Source organism: Marmota flaviventris, chromosome 20, assembly GCF_047511675.1.
Source record: "Marmota flaviventris isolate mMarFla1 chromosome 20, mMarFla1.hap1, whole genome shotgun sequence".
Lineage (NCBI taxonomy): Eukaryota > Metazoa > Chordata > Mammalia > Rodentia > Sciuridae > Marmota > Marmota flaviventris.
In genome coordinates, this window is record NC_092517.1 from 19,243,419 (window position 1) to 19,263,306 (window position 19,888).

Sequence of the window (19,888 nt, forward strand, 5' to 3'; positions counted from 1 at the left end):
ATGGTAAAATACTTAGATTCTGCACTTGTTTAAGTGTGTAAAGACATATGAAAGTTACTCAAGATCATGTATTAGGCTACATAATATGATAATTTAGCTTTTCTGCTTGATTTGCCTCACAGGATTATGGGTGCACACTCTCCATCCTTCACAGGGCATCTTGAGATCAATTAGCAAAATGCTAGGTTCTCATTTTCCCATATTATGCTTCCTCATTATTCTATCTTAATTGCCAAGAAAATCTTGAGCCTGGAAAACAAAATATAGATAAATTGCTAGATAATCATCAACTTTGAAAATTATTTCAGAAATCAATAAATACATTAGTAGACCCAGATGTGAAGAAATGTAAAATAGACCTACAAATCAACATTTAACTTTACAACTGCTCAAAAAATACTTGCAGTTATGCTGATATGGGAGCACATGCCACTAGTCTTCACTACCTCAAGGCCACAGCAGGAGGAGGACTTAGGCCAAGAAATTTGAGGCCAACCTGGCAAAAACCCAGCTCTAAAAATTGACCCACCAAAAAAACAAACAGTAATCATATTTTTAAAAAGGAGGCTTCACGGGTGATTTCTATGAAATATGTAATAAGGATTAGTAACAATAATTCATGATCACGTCTACATGTAGAAGAAGAAAATTGACTAATTCTTTCTGTAAGGCCAGAAATACCAGCTAACACAACATAAGAATAGAAATTGCAGACCGTCTTTTTATAGATGTTGATGCAGATATTCAAAACCCCTAGCAAACTGAGAACAACAACAAAAAGAATGATTGGACTTCATGACCAAGAGGGACATTGTCATATGGGAAGTTTCCAAAAATCATTTTGATAGAGCAAAGCTTTTGGCAAATCACTTACCAAATTACTGTAAAACTTATGGCCAATTATGACCAGAGGAAAATTCTTTTTCAATCCACTTAAAGGCAGCTATGAACTGTTTTCATACTTAATGGTATGAACTGAAGTATTTATCAATTTATCTTTAGGAAAAGAAAAAAATGTATGCTTTTCTAACTTCTAAATATTGTTTGAGAATATTAAATGGGATTTTATACATCAAAAATCAAATAGCATATGCAGATGATACTATTATTTCTATAATGTTTCTAAGCAATATCCATGAACTAATGAAACATAAGAATTAGTTCAATAATGTCATGGGTTAAATGGTCAACATTAAATCATTTAAATTATATACAGTAGCAATGAGCAGTGTTAAAATCGAGGCACAATCCATTCACAAATATAGGGAAAATAATCTAAATGAAAGTATTAACAAAAGAATTGTTCACTGCAAAGTAAAAAATTAAGGTGAAAGTAAAATGCAAAAAAGATCATGGAGACAAAATGGGAAAACTGTTAATATTCAATGATTAAAAGTTTGATTTTGGGTTTTAAGGGTTGATAGTCTTCCTCCAGATTAGCACATGGGGTGGGGCCAGGCTTCCTCCTCCGCTCTGATATGTATTCTAGATATGTGAGTTAAGTTATTAATTGTGTTATTGAGCTCTATAGTTTCTTTATTCAACTTTTGTTGGGAAGATCTATCCAGTGGTGATAGAGGTGTGTTAAAGTCACCCCAGATCACGTTGTGGTCAATTTGACCCTTGAGCTTGAAAAGAGTTTGTTTGAACATAGGTGCCTCATTGTTTGGGGCATATATATTTATGATTGTTATGTCTTGTTGGTATATGGTTCCCTTGAGCAGTATGAGATGTTCTTCTTTATCTATTTTGATTAACTTTGGCTTAAAGTCTATTTAATATAAGTATGGAGATCCCTGCTTGCTTTCAAGGTTCATGTGAATGGTATGTTTTTTCCCAATCTTTCACCTTCAGTCTGTCTTTTCCCGAGTCTCCTGGAGGTAGAATATTGTTGGATTTTTTAAAATCCAGGCTACTAGCCTATGTCTTTTGATTGGTGTGTTTAAGCCATTAACATTTAAGGCTATTATCGAGGCATGGTTTGTATTTCCAGCCATCTTTATTTTTGTTACTTGATTTGAAGTGTTAATTATTGTTTAATTTTTAATTGGTATCTACATATACAGTCCAGCATTTTAATTGAACATGTATACTGATCAAATCAGTGCAATTTCTACCTTCTAAAATATCATTTTGATGTTTGAAACCTGTGAAGTCTTCTTAGAATGTCCAGAGTCTAATAATTACTTATACAATTCAAACTATGGGCTATAAAACCTAAGAGTTACTTTTCCCTCTGAACTGCTTTTTGGCACTCCTTGCCAACTGTCTCTTAAAACAGATATAAAAAGCTTTTCTCATTTGTGGTTCTTTGTGATCAACTTTTTCAGCTTCAACATATGAGTGCAAACATACAGGATTTGTGAAATATGAAAAATCACTAGAAAAAGACAGTCTCCCATGGTAAATCCAGGAAAAAAGAAGATAAATTTAAAAATTGTAAACTATAATCCCAGTGCCTTGGGAGGCTAAGACAGGAGGATGGTGAGTTCAAATCCAGCAACAGAAAGGCTCTGAGCAACTTGGTGAGATGCTGTCTCTAGATAAAATACAAAATAGGAGTGGGGATGTCCCTCAATGTTTGAGTGCCCATGAGTTTAATTCCTGGTACCCCCCAAATATTTTAGGGTTCACATTTAATCACTAGGCCTGAGTTATTTTTTCGTGAGATCTATATATAAATGGCATGTGCCAATTCTTATGAATTTATTTTATTTAAGTCAAATATTATATAAATATTTTTATAGTATAAGCTTAAATTGATCTATATTAGCATGTAAAAAAATAACTTAAAATGCTTTTAGGTGTAGCTGAATGCCTGCAATCCCATCGGCTCAGGAGTCAGAGGATTACAAGGCCAAAGCTCAGTAACTTAGCAAGATTTTCTCCCAATATAAAAAAATGGCTGGTGAGATAGTTTAATGACTAAATGCCCTGGGTTCAATCTGGGATACAAAGGAAAGAAGGAGGGTTTTAAAATTGCCTTGTCTCAACAACAAAAAGACATGTGAAATTTAAAACCAAGTTTTAAATAATCAAGTTATGTCCCATGAAGTTATTAAATTGAGAAATGAAGAAGTAAAACTGACATTCCCTGTAAGAAAAATTGACTCAGTTTAGCAGGATCTCAAAGAAGCAAACATCTTTAGAAGACAATATCCTCATTGCACCATACAGAACATGGTCCTCTGGTCCTCCAAAAGTCCTAGTGAGCCCAGAGGACCATGTTCTGTATGGTGCAATGAGGATATTGTCTTCTAAAGATGTTTGCTTCTTTGAGAATCAAAGAAGCTACTGGGAAACTTCACTAGTAGACTGAATTTCCTCCTCCAATGCCCTTTTTAGAATCCACACTAACTCTGCATCTGAAGACACAGAGGTACTTTGTCACCTGAATAACCTGAGAAGAGCACAAACACTTGTAGGTTTTATGGAAAGGATGTGTTTAAGTTCTGTCTCTGCAGATTTGTAATTTTAATGTCTGTAGAAAGGCAAGAAGTTCCCACTGGAGAACACAGAACTGTGGCTTCCCCAGTGGGACATGTCATCTCTCTTAATTTTATTGTCTTCTCTGATGGATAACAGCAATCCAAGAGATCTGGGCTTCAAACTGGTAAAGTTTCCTTGACACATCTGGAAAAGGATCTTGATTGAGATCACTTTCTCATGTTGATAAGGAAACTTAAATTACTCTAATTCTGGTCCTAAAATCAAATTAGTCCAAACCTGTTCCACAACTTATAATGCCTGTACTTTGATGTGAGGGACTCCTGGCACCCCCATAATTTCCCTGAAGCCCTGAAGTGTGTAATGGGCCCCTCTTTTCTAGTTTGCACATGGAGCACCCCTTCTTGCGGTTAGTGATGGTTTGGTATGTAATCCCTTCCAAAGTGACAGTCCTGTGGCTCAAGATCTAAGTGAAATATGAAAATTAGGAAAAGAAGAGGAAGAGCTATAGGTCACATGTTGTAGAAATCACAGGGAGATGGAATCTAGTCAGAGCTGAGGCAGAGTCCGAGCTGGAGTCCACTCTAACGAACCTACAGGATCAACTCCACCTTCTCTGAGAGAAAACCATGTAAAAAGCAGGCTCAGTCTCCTGGGTGCTGTATATAAATATACATAAAAGCATTAAAGTGCTATATTAAAAAGGATCCCCATTATCTGGAGTCAAAAGAAAGGACAGTTATTTCAAGCAGACCCACTTATGTTCCAGTTGTAGAAATCAAAAGATAGTTCCTGAACACTGCCGTTATCAACATGTGAAGGGTTAATTCAAGCATGATAATGAATGAAACATTTGTTTTTTCTAGAGGTAACTGAAAAGTTGGACTAAACGGAAATATATAAAATGAAAACTAATATCCACAGACAGAAATTCCACATGGATGGAATGAGGGAGGTTGGAAAACTGAAGAAGAAAGTCACAACAATTGCCAAAGCATGAGTCCTCCAAAGCCACATGAGAGGGAAACATAAAACAGGAAAAGAGTGCAAGTCGTTGAACAAGTATTTCAGCATATGAACAGTTAGGAAAGACACATCAAGGGCAGAGGAAAAGTATCCCCTCATGCAGCCCCCATCCTGGACCAGCCACATGAAAGTTTTGTGCCTTTGGTGAATTAGGCTCCGCCTTACTCCCTGGCATAGCCCATTAATCACCAACGTGCCACCTGGAATACTGTCCCTCATATACACTCAACTCCTGGGAGGCTTCTGGAATGAGCCATGGCAGAGGGTTGGCAAGTACTCCCAACTTTGTGGAGCCAAGAAGAGCTCTTTGGAGAGGTGGAGAATTGCAAACACACACACTAGTTGTAATGTGGACTTGCTGTGTAATTAGGTGCTGTTGAGTCCAATCTCTTTGTAGCCCTGATTTTTAATAAAGAGGAAAATAATTTCATCTCTAATTGTGAGGATTCGGCCAAAACATACTGAACAAGTGGGTTCCAACCAGGTAACGAAGGCTCTCTGGGGAGCTGGGCATGGTGGTATTTGCCTGTAATCTCAGCAGCTTGGAAGGCTGAGGAAGGAGGGTCATGAGTTCAGAGCCAGCCTCAGTGAAAAAAATTTACTAAGCAGATCAGTGAGATCCTGTCTCTACATAAAATAGGGATAAGGATGTGGCTCAGGGGTTGAGTGCCCCTGAGTTCAATCTTCGTCATCATACCCCCCCCCAAAAAAGAAGAATGTCTGGGGAGTGAGTCGCAGGTTTGGATTTATAACAGCTTTCATGGAGGTTCTAAAGTGTAGAACTAGTATAGAATAAGTGTTATGGGTCAAGTTCTGGGTTGGATGTGCATGCATTTGAATCCAGGCTTTTATATATATTTATATATATTATAGATTTGATGTTGATCTATTGATGGAATATTTCCTACACAAGACATGTATGTGCTTTAGTTAAAATATATATCTACTATTTCAGGCTTTAAATAATCTGCAGCTACATATTGAAAAATAATAGTCATCAGAAAATCATGTATGTGAAGCTAGATCATTTCATGACTCTTTAGAACATGTAGATCTATAAGGCAAGATAGTAGGAGAAACAATAAAACTGAAACTTTCGTGAACTTAGGATACCATTTAAAAATCTGAGGTGAATGTTGGTCCACAATCTGACTTCCATAACAAGACCCCTACAGCACAAAAATTAAAAATCAAGAATAAATAAAGGGGATAGATTCAAACTAAAAAGCTGCTTCTCAGCAAAAGAAACAATAATGTGAAGAAAGAACCTACAGATTTTATACAAATCTTTACCACACATAATTCAGAAAAAGCACTAATGTCTAGGGTATATAAAGAACTCAAAGTTAACACAAACAACAACAACAAAAACCAATTAACAAATGGACACAGTAACTGAACAGACAACTTCACAGAAGAAATATAATCCATTAACAAATATATGAAAAAATATTCCACCTATCTAGCAATTAGGAAAATGTAAATCAAAATTACTTTAAGATTTGATCTCACTTCAGTCAGAATGGCAATCATTAATAATACAGGCAACAATAAATGTTGGTGAGGTTGTGGGGGAAAAGGAACACTCACACATTGCTCATGAGATTGACTCCAAATTTGTGCAACCACCATAGAAAGCAGTATGGAGACACCTTGAAAAACCAGAATGGAAACATCATTTGACCCAGCTATCCCTCTCTTCGGACTATACCTAAAGGAATTAAAAACAGCATACTACAGGGACACAGCCTCACCAATGTTTATAGCAGCACAATTCACAATAGATAAACCATAGAACCAACCTATGTTTCCTTCAACAGATGAATGGATAAATAAAATGTGATATATATAATTTCCCCCACCAATGGAATATTACTTAGCTTTAAAAATGAATGAAACTATGCCATTTGGTGGTAAAAGGATAGAGTTGGAGAATATCATGCTAAGTGAAATAAGCCCCCACACACACACACTCACACACACACAAACACAAAGGCCAAATGTTCTCTCCGATAAGTGTATGCTAATTCACAATGGGTTTGGGGAAGAATAGTTATTTAGATTAAGTAGAGAGGAGTGCAGGGAGGGTAGGGAATATGGGGATAGGAATGGTAGTAGAATGAAACAGACATTACATATAATACATAATATATATAGATGCTAAAGCACTCAACAAGGGAGGGGGGGGAGAATAGAAATTCAGTGGATTAGACAAAGTTGGATTGAAGGGAAGAAAAGGGAAATACGAATACAAATGACAGTAGAATGAATCAGACACAACTTTTCAATGTTAATATATAAATACACCACCAGGGAAGGTCCACACCATGTACACCTCAAGAATGGAATGCTAACTAAAATGAGTTTTACTGCATGTATAATATGTCAAAATTTGCTCTACTATCATGTATACCTAAAAAGAGTAAGAAATTTTAAAAATGACAAGGGAAAATTTGTATACCGAGAAGGTTTGTGAGTTAAAAACTCTTCAATGAATGGTAATGTAATTAAGGTTAAATAAGAGTATAAAAGAGTACCTTGAGCCCATACAAAACAACAATGGTAAATAGAGTTGCCCAAGGCAGTCTGCGCAACTAGCTATAATCACAAAATTTTGGTTTACAACTCTTTTCTATTTGTTTTACAAAGCAGCACAAGAACAATACTTACAAGTTGAGCAGAGAGGAAACATTACATAGCAGTGTTATGAATACTATGAATAGTGCTGTGGGCACTCAAAGAAAGCATTCTCAATTTCCTCCCCCATGCAATAAAAAATCATGCAGTTGAAAGATACACTACTTACTGATTAGATAACACATACATGTGTTTGTGACATTCAGTATGTGGGCAGCTGCTCAACTTGGCAGGTCAGATCCAATAGATAAGGAAGACACTCTCTTCACACCAGACAGTGTTTCCTTGAGTAATGCTATGAAAGCAAGAGAGAAAGCAAAAGCGAAAGACACAGGCAACTGTATTGCCAGTCTAGGAAAACCCCAACACTGAAACTATGTACTGGGGAGTCCCAAAGAGCTTTTCAGGGTTCTGACTGGGAAGTGCTGGGCAGAGCATCCTCTCCACAGTTGAGAGTCTGAAGTCTTGTTCTAACTTGTATTGAAAGTGAGGCCGAATAAATACAAGTTAGAACAAAGAAAACTTCATTCTAACATCTTGCATGACCTGGTGATCCCCTGAAGAACACCAAGTCCTCCCAAGAACAGGTCAGACCCTAGAGGAGGGAGTGATAGCCTTGAGATGACTAAATAAATTGGGGTTCCAATGAGTGAGCCACCAAGCCAGATGCATTGAGAAATCAGCATTCTTTAGCTGTTTCATCAAGGATTGCAGACATCATTCAATCAAGAAAAGGGAAGATCTTTAGTATTTTCCTTAGACCTATAGAACTGAATTTTCCCTCCTGGCCTTATAAATAGTTTAAACTCTCATATGTAAAATGAAGCCAGTTTTCTGCATAAAATAACGTGCAGATAAGCATGAAACCTAGATATTTACCCTTTGGAATAAACAATGGTGTGAATATTATTCTCCTAGAACTTATTATATTTCAATACTTATTTTCCCAAATAAAGTTAAATGAAATGTTGGTGGGTGGTGTTTTGTTGACCCAAAAGGCTCACATATGAAGAGAATATTGTGTTTTTACTTTTTGAACAGGACTTGTAGATGAGAGTCTAGAGGTTTATTTCAATCAAAATTGTGTTTCTCTCTCTGTGGTGTCATGGGCTCTTGGAGCTATAAGATCTGAGGAGGGACATGGTTAGTTCATAGTATCTTATAAGTACTGGGTTGCAGAGGGTTCTGGGAGACCATGACACATGCTATCTATCGTATAATCCAAGAAGTATAACAAACATTATATTGTAAATTATTAAGTAGAACCAAAGGGTCTACATAATCAAAATATATAATGAAATAAAAAATGTGGGTGCATAAATGCTCCTAGAGTATGTCTTTTTCTTTTTACAGTCATCATTTTACATGTTTCTAGTTACACATTTTTACTGGGTATGCAAAACTAAAGAAGTGGTCCCAAATTGTGATGTTTTTTCCTACACTAGAGGCGAGTATAGTCACCTCAGTGATGAACGTCATAGAAATCATGAGGAACTGCATGGTTTTTTCAGTCAAAGAGTCAGGATGGGCCTTTGGACCATGTGGATTCCCCAGGAAACATTAAGACTATTTCCCCCTTCAGCAACACTCCTTTATTGCCTGAATACGCACGTTGGCTCCTAGTCTCTTGGGTCCTTCTCCTCTCCCTGATTGGGAGCTTGTATAACTCTCCAGAGTTGTAGATCCCTTAGGGTGTACTGCTACTCTGTAAGGTGAAATGTTAAACTCATGATTCAAACTAGGGATATCTGGGCATTATTTTAGTATCCCTAGGTCCTTCCTATAACTCTCTTAATTTTCCCATAATTACAAACAAGAGAGTATATAATTTACATAAATAATATTCTCCAAATAATACTTGATTAAACATATGAAATAATTAATGAGACGTTATAGCATTATTTACCCAATAGAATGTGTTACTATTGCATCGATCCATTAGCAAAGTGAATAGTGGGAGATATGTGACCTAATAACATCATTAAATGCATGACAAGGTTTACATTAAGAAATTCACACTTTATTTAGTAACAAATTTCATCTGTAATGAAATATAAGTAAAAATGCTCTGTAAAACGGGCATGGTGGACCATGCTGTGACCCTAGGGATGTGAGAAGCTTTGCAAGTTCAAAGTCAGGCTCCATAACTTAGTGAGGCCCTATACAACTTAGCAAAACCTATCTCTAAATAAGAAAGAAAAAAAATCTGAGGATGTGGTTTACTGATTAAGTGTCCCTAAGTTTAAGAGGCTCTTAAAAAATTAAATTTTAAATTTCATATAAATCTTAAGAGACTTCTGAAATAATCAACTCTGAGTATTATTATTTCTCCAGTTGTAAAAAATGAGACTCTTTAGTAATTGTTGATTTATACTAAAATTATATCCTTTTAGGGATGCACAATTCTATACTTGTATTTCCTTATTTCTACAATATCAGCTAAAGATGTTAAGAAAAATTTCAGCAAATGTCAAAAGCAATTACCCATTTTCTACATTTAAATGTTTTTTTCCCTCCTAGGTCCCAAATACTTCAAGGGATGGGCGATAGATAAGAAACTTACTACAATCTTTATATTTGTCAAGGTGTTTTTGTAAATATTTTGCTGTTATCTAAGGTACACACTTTGGACAAATGCTACTCCACATTTGCTACAGATATGAGGTCAGAAATTTAAAAATGTCAGAAATTTGAATACAGTCTTGGACACATTCTTTGGGTTTCTATATGCTATAAATCCTCCAGTGTTTTAAAAATGTTTGATCAATGGCCAAAAGCTTTGCAAAAATTTGTCCGCATGTCCTCTCACTCATATGAATTCTGAGGTGCTGAGTAGGGTGTGAACAACTATTGGAGACTCTGTCACCTATTTTACATTTATATGATTTCTGTACTATCATATCTCTGGTGTGAAATAGTGTTGAACTACTGTGAAATAGGGTTGATTCATCCTTAAAGACACTGATGCAATGTTTTCATTGTAAAACTTCTCTCCAGTATAAAATCTATAATGTTTAGTAAGATGTGATCTTCAATATTAAAAGCTTTGCCATTCTTCACATTTATAGGACTTCTCTCTAGTATGGGTTCTCTGGTGTCGAGTAAGTGATGATTGTTGATTAAAAGCTTTGCCACATTCTCTACATTTGTAGGGCTTCTCTCCAGTGTGAATTCGCTGGTGCTGAGTAAGTGATGATATGTGATTAAAACTCTTGCCACACATTTTACATTTGTAGGGCTTCTCTCCAGTATGAATCCTTTTGTGACAATTAAGCTGTGAGATGCTATTAAAAGCTTTGCCACACTCTTTACACTTGTAGGGCTTCTCTCCAGTGTGGATTCGCTGGTGATGAGTAAGTGATGATTTTTGACTGAAACTTTTGCCACACGTACACTTGTAGGGCTTTTCTCCAGTGTGGATTCTCAGGTGCTGAGTAAGTATTACTTTTTGATTAAAACTTTTGCCACATTCTTTACATTTGTAGGGCTTCTCTCCAGTGTGGATTCGCTGGTGCTGAGTAAGTGATGATTTTTGACTGAAACTCTTGCCACACACTGTACATTTGTAGGGCTTCTCTCCAGTGTGGATTCGCTGGTGCTGAGTAACTGATGATTTTTGACTGAAACTCTTGCCACACACTGTACATTTGTAGGGCTTCTCTCCAGTATGAATCCTGTTGTGGTAATAGAGATGTGAGTTTGTGTTAAAACTTTTGCCACACTCTTTACATTTGTAGGGCTTCTCTCCAGTATGAATACTATTGTGCCAATTACACTGTGAGATGCTATTAAAAGCTTTGCCACATTCTTCACAGCTGTAGGGCTTCTCTCCAGTGTGAATTCGCTGGTGCTGAGTAAGTGATGATGTGTGGTTAAAACTCTTGCCACACACTTTACATTTGTAGGGCTTCTCTCCAGTGTGGATTCGCTGGTGCTGAATAAGTGATGATTTTTGACTGAAACTCTTGCCACACACTTTACATTTGTAGGGCTTCTCTCCCATATGAATCCTGTTGTGGCAATCAAGATTTGAGTTTCTATTAAAACTCTTGCCACACACTTTACATTTGTAGGGCTTCTCTCCAGTATGAATCCTATTGTGGCAATCAAGATGTGAATTTCTATTAAAACTTTTGCCACATACTTTACATTTGAAGGGCTTCTTTCCAGTATGAATTCTCTGGTAATTTTTAAGGCTTGGTTTTTGACTGAAACCTTTGCAAAACTGTTTACATATGTAGGGCATCATTCCAGGGTATGTCCACTGGTGACAAATAAGATTTGAGCTTTTATTAGAAGTTTTGTCACATTCTTTGCATTTGCATGGCATATATCCTGTATGAACACTGTGATGTTGAGTAAAGTTCTTGAGTGCATTGCATTCTTCACATTGGTAGGTCTTCTCTGTAGAATAAATTTTTTGGTGTTGAGTAAGAGTTGAAAAATTTATTAAGGCTTTCCCACACTTTTTACATTTACAGGTCTTTCCTTCAGTATAAATCCTCTGATACTTAACAAGTTGTAAGTTTTCACTAAAAGTTTTTCCACATTCTTTAAATTTGTAGAATTTATCACTGTCATAGTATCTGCTGTGTTTAAAAAATATATCAAAGCATTTGCTTGCTCAATATCTTCTATACTTATAGGGCTCTCTTTCTCTATAAATTTTCTTGTATTAAGCAAGCCCTGCACGGTGGTTAAGAGCCCTTTCACATATCTTACACTTGCAGGTTTTGTCTTGGCTATGAATATTTTAATGAATACTAGTTTTTGATCACTGAAGCAAGACTTTCCTACATTTTTCATCTTGGTAAATTTCCTTTAGAAAAGGACTAGGATTTCTCTATAGTCATAATTTTTTTCACCAATGTAAATATACTGGTCATTACTCAGGGCAGAGACATGGCTTATTGTGTTACTTATAGCATTATCTATATAGTGCACTCTCCAGAAATCTGTATCAGAATGGTCATTAGGCAATAGTGGGGAAGTAGAAACTTTTCTACAATTCTTAATATTGTCCATTTGGGCACAAGGAGAAATTAATCTTTTGTTTCAGAAAAATGGACATTTTATAAAGAAACTCCCAATAGGATCACTTTTAGAAATATCTTTTCTGTGCAAATGTTTGACTGGAATTTTAACTCAGTGCTACTTTTATAATTGGCCAAGTTAAAAACTGATGCATGGACTAGATTTCAAATTTTCCACATTGCCTTTCAGTTCAAAAATGGCTGTGGATTTATTCTTAAAGACATATAAAACTCCTCAAAGTAATTGTAATACATTGAATTATTGTTTCAGATATTAATTGTCTCTGGTGTCTTTTGACCATAAAATTTTTATCATAAATAGGGACTACTGATTGATTTTGTCTATTATAATCCAATTTTTGAATTTTACTCTCACCTATATTTTCCCATTGTTTTCTTGGTTGTAAATAGTCAAAGTCACACTTTCCATATATTCCCTCTCTCTCTTTTATTCCCTGCTCTGGTAAAATTTCTCCAGGATGATGAGAAGTCATGGCTGTAATAAATAAAAATAACAAACATGTTTACTTACTTTACTGGGATGAGTATATTTTGCAAGCCTAAGAAATTACAGCAAAAAATAACATCAGCAGGGGAGTGGATTATTAAATCCAAGTCCATCATTACTGTAGAAATATATAAATCAAATAAAAATACACACAGAAAATTACTTTGAAAATTTTCCTAATCATCTTTGTGTTCACAGTATCCAAGATGAGTACATTACTATGGAGAGTAATATAGTAGAGAAAAATACATTGTGTTACACAAAGATTTTCCTCCTTCAGAATATATTTTCAAAATCTACCAACTTTCTTCTGTTTCATTAAAAAATAAAAATATGAAACGTGAATATTTGGGACTGTTCAAAAAGGGGTTCCTGCTTACCAACAGAAAAAAACATGGCTAAATCAACTGTAAGCAAAGTTATGAATTATTCAAAGGGAATAGTCAATTATCATTTAAAAGAAGTTTACTGAACTAAACCAACACACAAAAAACAGAATACAAATTAGTCAAGAATTGTTAATAGTAATAAGCAGAAAATGTATGTTTAAAGACTTTCTTTAGAAAATGTCTGAAAGAGTCAGTGGTGGTTGTACATAGCAACATAGGAGGTTGAGCTAGAGGATCAAAATATGAAGACCAGACAAAGTAAAAAATGCAAAGTGCTAAATCGCTCCTAAATTCTCTTTCCAGTACTAATAAACACATCTCAGAAAATAGGAAAAATGAAACATCCAAGCAGCTCAGTTTTCTCCAAGTTGTAAAGACTCAAAGTAGGTTTTAATCCAAATTTTAAAACTCAGAATACTGAGAGCATCCAAGAGAAAAAGATGGGTCACCTAGAAATGTGTAACTATATAATTGTGAAATCCTTAGTCAAATCTTCACAACACAGGAAGGAATTCGAGTCTATCTATATTCAAGGGATGAAAGAATAAAATTATCAACCAAGACATTATATTCACAGCTACTAGAATTCAAAAAAGAAGGAAAATGAAGACTTTAAACATATAAAAATACACACACTATTCATCAACACTGGATCTGTTCTCCAAAAGTACTAAAGGTAATCCTTCATAATAAAATGTAAGTGCACAACATCATAAGTCATATGAAATTTTAAACAATTCTTGGCAAAAACAATTCTATTTTATTGTAATGATGGGTCTCCAAACATGTAATTTTGCAATAAAATTTGAAAGAAAAAAGCATAACAGCAATACTGTTAATAGGCATATATACCTGTAACAATAATATAATTTTAAAAGGACACATAAATATATTCAGTTTTTTAATAAAGTGAAGTCAAGTAGATACTCAAACAAAGTATGAGTAGGAGATTCTTCATTTTTAGAGTTTTTTGTTGGCAAATGCAAGATTACAAAATTCTGATCAAAACAAAACTTGGATATCTGAATTAACTCTAAATATTGCAACTATAGGTAGTCTACAGGATACTCTAAATCTAAGAACACACACATACTAAAAGCAAAAGGATATAAGAATGACACATACAAAAGTGATGGAACAAAACCTGGGCTGTCTAAATTATAGTACACAAAACATAGTTTAAGACAGTTATAGGACATAGAAGACATTTTAAATTTAAAAAACTTTGAAAAGAGGCAAAAGAGAGAAAAGGACCCTTTCCCTAGGTTCTGAATTAAGAGTAAATACATTCGCTATGTACTTCATACTTCCCAAACACACAAAGAAAACACTGAGAGGGTTGAATGAAAACAAAGAATCACTGTCATACTAAGAGACATAAATCCCCACTTACTGAAAAGGGAAATACAGTGAAGCAAAATGGTAATTGCAAAGCATAAGACTTTGAAAATATTTTGAAACTACTATAGACTTATAGAATCCCTGTTCTTAATCACAAGTGGGATATTATGCTGGTCAGAGCAATTTCATATATTAAAATAAAGGTTAATAAATATTTAAGTGATAGTTATATTGTAACCAGCATGGAATAAATATTTGAAGTCAAAAGTGGTAGGGATTTTCAAAAATCCCTAAATATGTGTCAGTTGATTGAACACTCTTGGGCATGCTGTTGTTCAAAATTGAAAGATTAAATTTAAAGATGTTTATACTACTTAAAGTAAACTAGAGGCTCCATGTAATATTCATCAACCTCCCATTGTTAAAAAAATATTTTGCAGAGAAATCCATCCTTTAAATTGTATGAATATTCCCAAAAATACAAATAAGACTATTTCCCTGCTAAAAAATATACTAAAAGTTACAGCATTCAATTGTAAATGCAAACATGGAGTCTGGTAGACGGAGTTCTTAGTGAGTGTGGCAATAAGCCCTCACATCAATAGCAAATTAAAAATATTGCACACCAGTGTTGTTACATTGTTATTCAACAGAGCCATCATGGGGGACGCAAACCAAATATCCCTTGAAAAGAATGATGAGCCATATTGGAATATAGAAACTATAGAACTTTGAAGTCAAAGAATTTATTCTAATTATATATTTTACAAAATGTATGCACACTAGGTTAACTGAAATGTCACAGAAAGAATACTGCAGAATTCTACTAACATGACATCTCTAAACTAAAAAAGAAGCTTTCTGAACAAAAGAGAATGGTTTTGTGATGAGGAGACAGAAATGAGCCCTTGCTTCCTAGGCATTGTGGGGTTTTTTTTTTTTTTTTGAGATGTAAACTTTGTAGAGATATATTGCATAACAATTTGAATTAATGTTACTGAACTGTATATTTAAAATTTTGGAGACAGTAAGTTTTAATTTGTGGTTTTGATTACAATGAAAATTAAAAGATAAAGAGAATTGCAACATTTCTCAAAGCTACATTTAAAACAATGTGGCCTTTATCCTTTAAATAAGAACAAGCTCATCAATATAAAAATGATGAGCATGCATGTAGTCTCAGCTACTAGGAAGTCTGAGGCAGGCGAATTGAAAATTCAAGACATCCTCAATAACTTAGTGAGAACCTCTCTCCAAATATGAGTGAAAAGGAGCTTGGGGTGTAGTTCAGCATGAGAGTATCACTGCCATCAATCTCCATTACAATTACACATAGAAAACTTCAATTTCTACGTACATGGTCAGAATGAAAAGCCAATCAAGATAAAATACAAAAGTCATGGACAAAAGAGGCTTACTATTTATACAAGCAAAAGCACATATAATATTTTCAGCAATACAAACAAGAATCGTACATTTCTTAGTTTGTGAAGCAATTAACTGATATGAGGAAACCCAGTCTATAACATGGAACCTACTGTACACAATAAAAAAAAAGAAAAAAACAATCAAATTGTAAATATCCACAGATGTATTATTTTACAAATCCTCTAACTCAAATAAAACTTACACCATCTCTCAAAACAGCAGTCTTTGTCCAACTTGACATTCATTCCATGGCAGATAATTTCACAGAAAATCCATTACACATATCAGAAAGAACACTGATAAGGAAATTTTAGTGAAAAAAATGTACAAATAAGATTAGATAAACTGACTTATGATAGTAATGTATTACAATGGGTGGACCTAGAGGTCTCCAGAAATGTGCAAAACTTTCCTGCAAATAATGGAAGAAGGGCTGGAGTTGTAGTGTTACAGAGCTTGTCTAGCATGTGTGAGGCCCTGGGTTCAATTCTCAGCACCATATATGGATAAATAGGAAATTCATTAACAACTAAAAATATTTTTTAAATGACGGAAGAGCTGTCAGATAATATTGACACTCACAAGGCAAGGGGAGTGTTTTGTTGTTAATTTGAATGTATGGAGGAAAAGCAGGATACTACACAATTTTAAAGCACAAAACACAGAACAGGTTTTTCTATGGTAACAAAGCTTCTCAAAAATATTTTCTGCTGGATAATGTCTCAATGAACCTTTTTGAATTTAGGCTTCCTCCTCTACCTCAACTATGTCCTCTGCTATATGTGGGCCACAGGATTTGACATCACTGCATTCCTCTAAGTCAACCATATGTCAAGTGAAAGATATATATCATGCCACCAAAGGAAAACATTAAGGATGAAAATTAACATTTTCTTGTCAGCCCCAAGTACTACCCCGTCTTTTTTATTGAAAGCATAAATCTGCAACACATTCTTGTGGAGAAGTTCCCAAATGATATACTTCAAGGGAAGAAAACTAAATAATGATAATTAGGAATTTTGAAGGAAAGTTATGCTCACCCACAAAGACTAGGTTGCTGTAGTTCTCCAACATCACTTCTCTATATAAATTCTGCTGATCAGGATCTAGGCATTCCCATTCCTCCTCAGAGAAATCAATAGCCACATCCCCGAATGTCAATGGCTCCTGAAATAAAAATTGTTAGATCAAAAGAACATGGACCAAACGATTATTCAGTTTTTAATTTGAATTAAGAGTTTGTAGAACTGACTGTCATGTAGCAGAGTGACTTTAATTATGTAATAAGATACTTTCCATTATCTAATTCAGAGGAAAATACATACGTCCAAAAACAGTATATATACTCCATATCAGAGTGAAGTGAAGGATGTATACCATAACCCAAGCACTGAATAAAAGCCCAACTCCTAACTTTTCTGCCATCAGTGAATGTGAAATTTGGCGGACATTCCAGATGCAAATCAGACTTGTCAAAGATATTCTCATAAGGTGATTGTGCACAAGGGAGACAAAAAGACTGGTAAAAAAGCTTTTGAAAACAGTCTGGTTCCTATTCTCTCTGCTTTCTATCCATGAGATAGATTGAGATCCCCAATACAATTAGTTTCAAGTATCATCCATGACACATTCCCAATGTGTAAAATATTCATAAAATATTAATGTTTGGACACATGTAAAGTGACACTTCCACCTCGTGAAAAGACAAACTTGAAATATTCCAAGTTCTATAAGCAGTTCAACGAGGGAGTCAATTTGGTACAATAGAATGAACAATGGGTCACAGAAGACTTCAAGGAGGAGATTAAAAAATTCTTAGAGGTAAACAAGAACATAGACACAACATATCAAAATCTCTTGGACACTATGAAAGCAGTATTAGGAGGAAACTTCATTGCATGGAGTTCATTCCTTAAAAGAAGAAAAAGTCAATAATTGATCTCATACTTCATCTCAAAGCCCTAGAAGAACAAATCAACAGCAAAAGCAGTAGAAGGCAAGAAATAATTAAAATTAGAACTGAAATTGCAAGAAAAGACAATTAAACCTTGACAAAAAGTTGGTTCTCTGACAGACCCATAGCTATGCTAATGAAAAGAAGGAGAGAGAAACTTCAAATTACCAGCATACATGATGAAAAAGGCAATATCCCAACAGACACTACAGAAATAGAGAGGATATTTAGAAATTATCTTGAAAATGTATACCCGAATAAAATAAAAGACATTGAAGGCATCAACAAATTTCTTAAGTCTTATGATATGCCCAGATTGAATCAGGAAGATATACACAATTTAAACAGACCAATATTAAATGATGAAATACAAGATGCCATCAGAAGCTTATCAACCAATAAAAGCCCAGGCCCAGATGGATACACTGCCGAGTTAAACAAGACCTTTAAAGAAGAAATTCAATAATACCAATATTCTTCAATTTATTTCAGAAAATACAGAAAGAAGCAGCACTTCCAAACTCATTCAATGAGGCCAATATCACTCTGCTCCCAAAACCAGGCAGGGACAAATGAAAGAAAGAAAACTTCAGGCCAATATCTCTAATGAACATAGATGCAAAAATTCTGAATATAATTCTGGCAAATTAAATACAAAAACATATCAAAAAGGTCGTGCACCAAGATCAAGTGGGGTTTGTCCAGGGATACAGGGTTGGTTCAACATAGAGAAATCAATAAAGGTAATTCATCACATCAATAGACTTAAAAATAAGAATCATATGATCATCTCAAGAGACACAGAAAAAAAAATTTGACAAAATACAGCACCCTTTCATGTTCAAAAAATTAGAAAAACTTGAGATAACAGGAACATACCTCAACATCATACTGGCTTTCTACATTAAGCCTAAGGCCAACATCATTCTAAAGGGAGAAAAACTAAAGGCATTCCCTCTAAAAATTGGAACAAGACAGGGGTGCTCTCTCTCACCATTTCTATTCAACATATTTCTTGAAACACTGGCCAGAACAATTAGACAGATGAAAGAAATTAAAGGAATAACTACAGGAAAATAACCTAAATTAGCACTATTTGCTGACAATACAATTCTATACCTAGAATACCCCAAAAGCACCACCAGAAAACTTCTAGTACTAAAAAATGAATTCAGCAAAGCAGTAGGATATAAAATTAACACACATTAAAAAAGGCATTTCTGTATATCAGTGACAAAGCCTCAAGAAGGAAATAAGAAAAACTACCCCATTTACAGTAACTTCAAAAAAAGAAAACATAAGATACTTGGGAATCAACTTAATGAAAGAGGTGAAAGATCTATACAAGGAAACCTACAGAACCCTAAAGAAAGAAATCGAAGAAGACCTTAGAAGATGGAAAGATCTACCTTACTCTTGCATAGGCAGAATTAATATTATCAAAACGACCATACAACCAAAAGCACTATACTGATTTAATGCAATTCTGATCAAAATCCCAAGGACATTTCTCATAGAAATAGAAAAAGCAATCATGAAATTCATCTGGAAAAATAAGAATCCCAGAATAGCTAAAGCAATTATAAGCAGGAAGAGCAAAGCAGGTGGTATCACTATACCAGACCTTAAACTATACTACAGAGCAATAGTAACAAAAACAGCATGGTATCGGCACTAAAACAGGCTGGTAGACCAATGGTACATAATAGAGGACACATAGACTAACTCCCCAAAATTACAATTATCTTATATTAGACAAAGGTGCCAAGAACATGCATTGGAGAAAAGATAGCCTCTTCAACAAATGGTACTGTGAAAACTGGAAATCCATTTTCAAAAAAATGAAATTAAAACCCTATCTCTCACCATGCACAAAACTCAACTCAAAGTGGATCAAGGACCTAGGATTTAAACCAGAGAATCTGCATCTAATAGATGAAAAAGTAGGCCATAATCTTCATCACATGAGGCTAGGCCGCCCCAACTTCCTTAATAAGATGCCTATAGCACAAGAATTAAAACCAAGAATCAACAAATGGGATGGATTCAAACTAAAAAGTTTCTTGTCAGAAAACAAATCTGAGGTGAACAGAGAGCCTACATCCTGGGAGTAGATTTTTACCCC

At 34.8% G+C, this 19,888-nt stretch overlaps 1 protein-coding gene across 1 annotated transcript in view; it reads right to left on the reverse strand.

The window, feature by feature from the left end:
* LOC139703048 (zinc finger protein 420-like) overlaps positions 1–19,888 on the reverse strand; it is a 62,758-nt gene that overhangs the window by 30,801 nt on the left and 12,069 nt on the right. The window contains exons 2-4 of the mRNA XM_071605968.1: positions 18,643–18,673; positions 16,860–16,976; positions 10,161–11,290 (exon numbers count right to left, since the gene is read on the reverse strand). Coding sequence (XP_071462069.1) covers positions 10,161–11,290; positions 16,860–16,976; positions 18,643–18,673 — 1,278 coding nt within the window. The remainder of the gene's footprint in view (positions 1–10,160; positions 11,291–16,859; positions 16,977–18,642; positions 18,674–19,888) is intronic.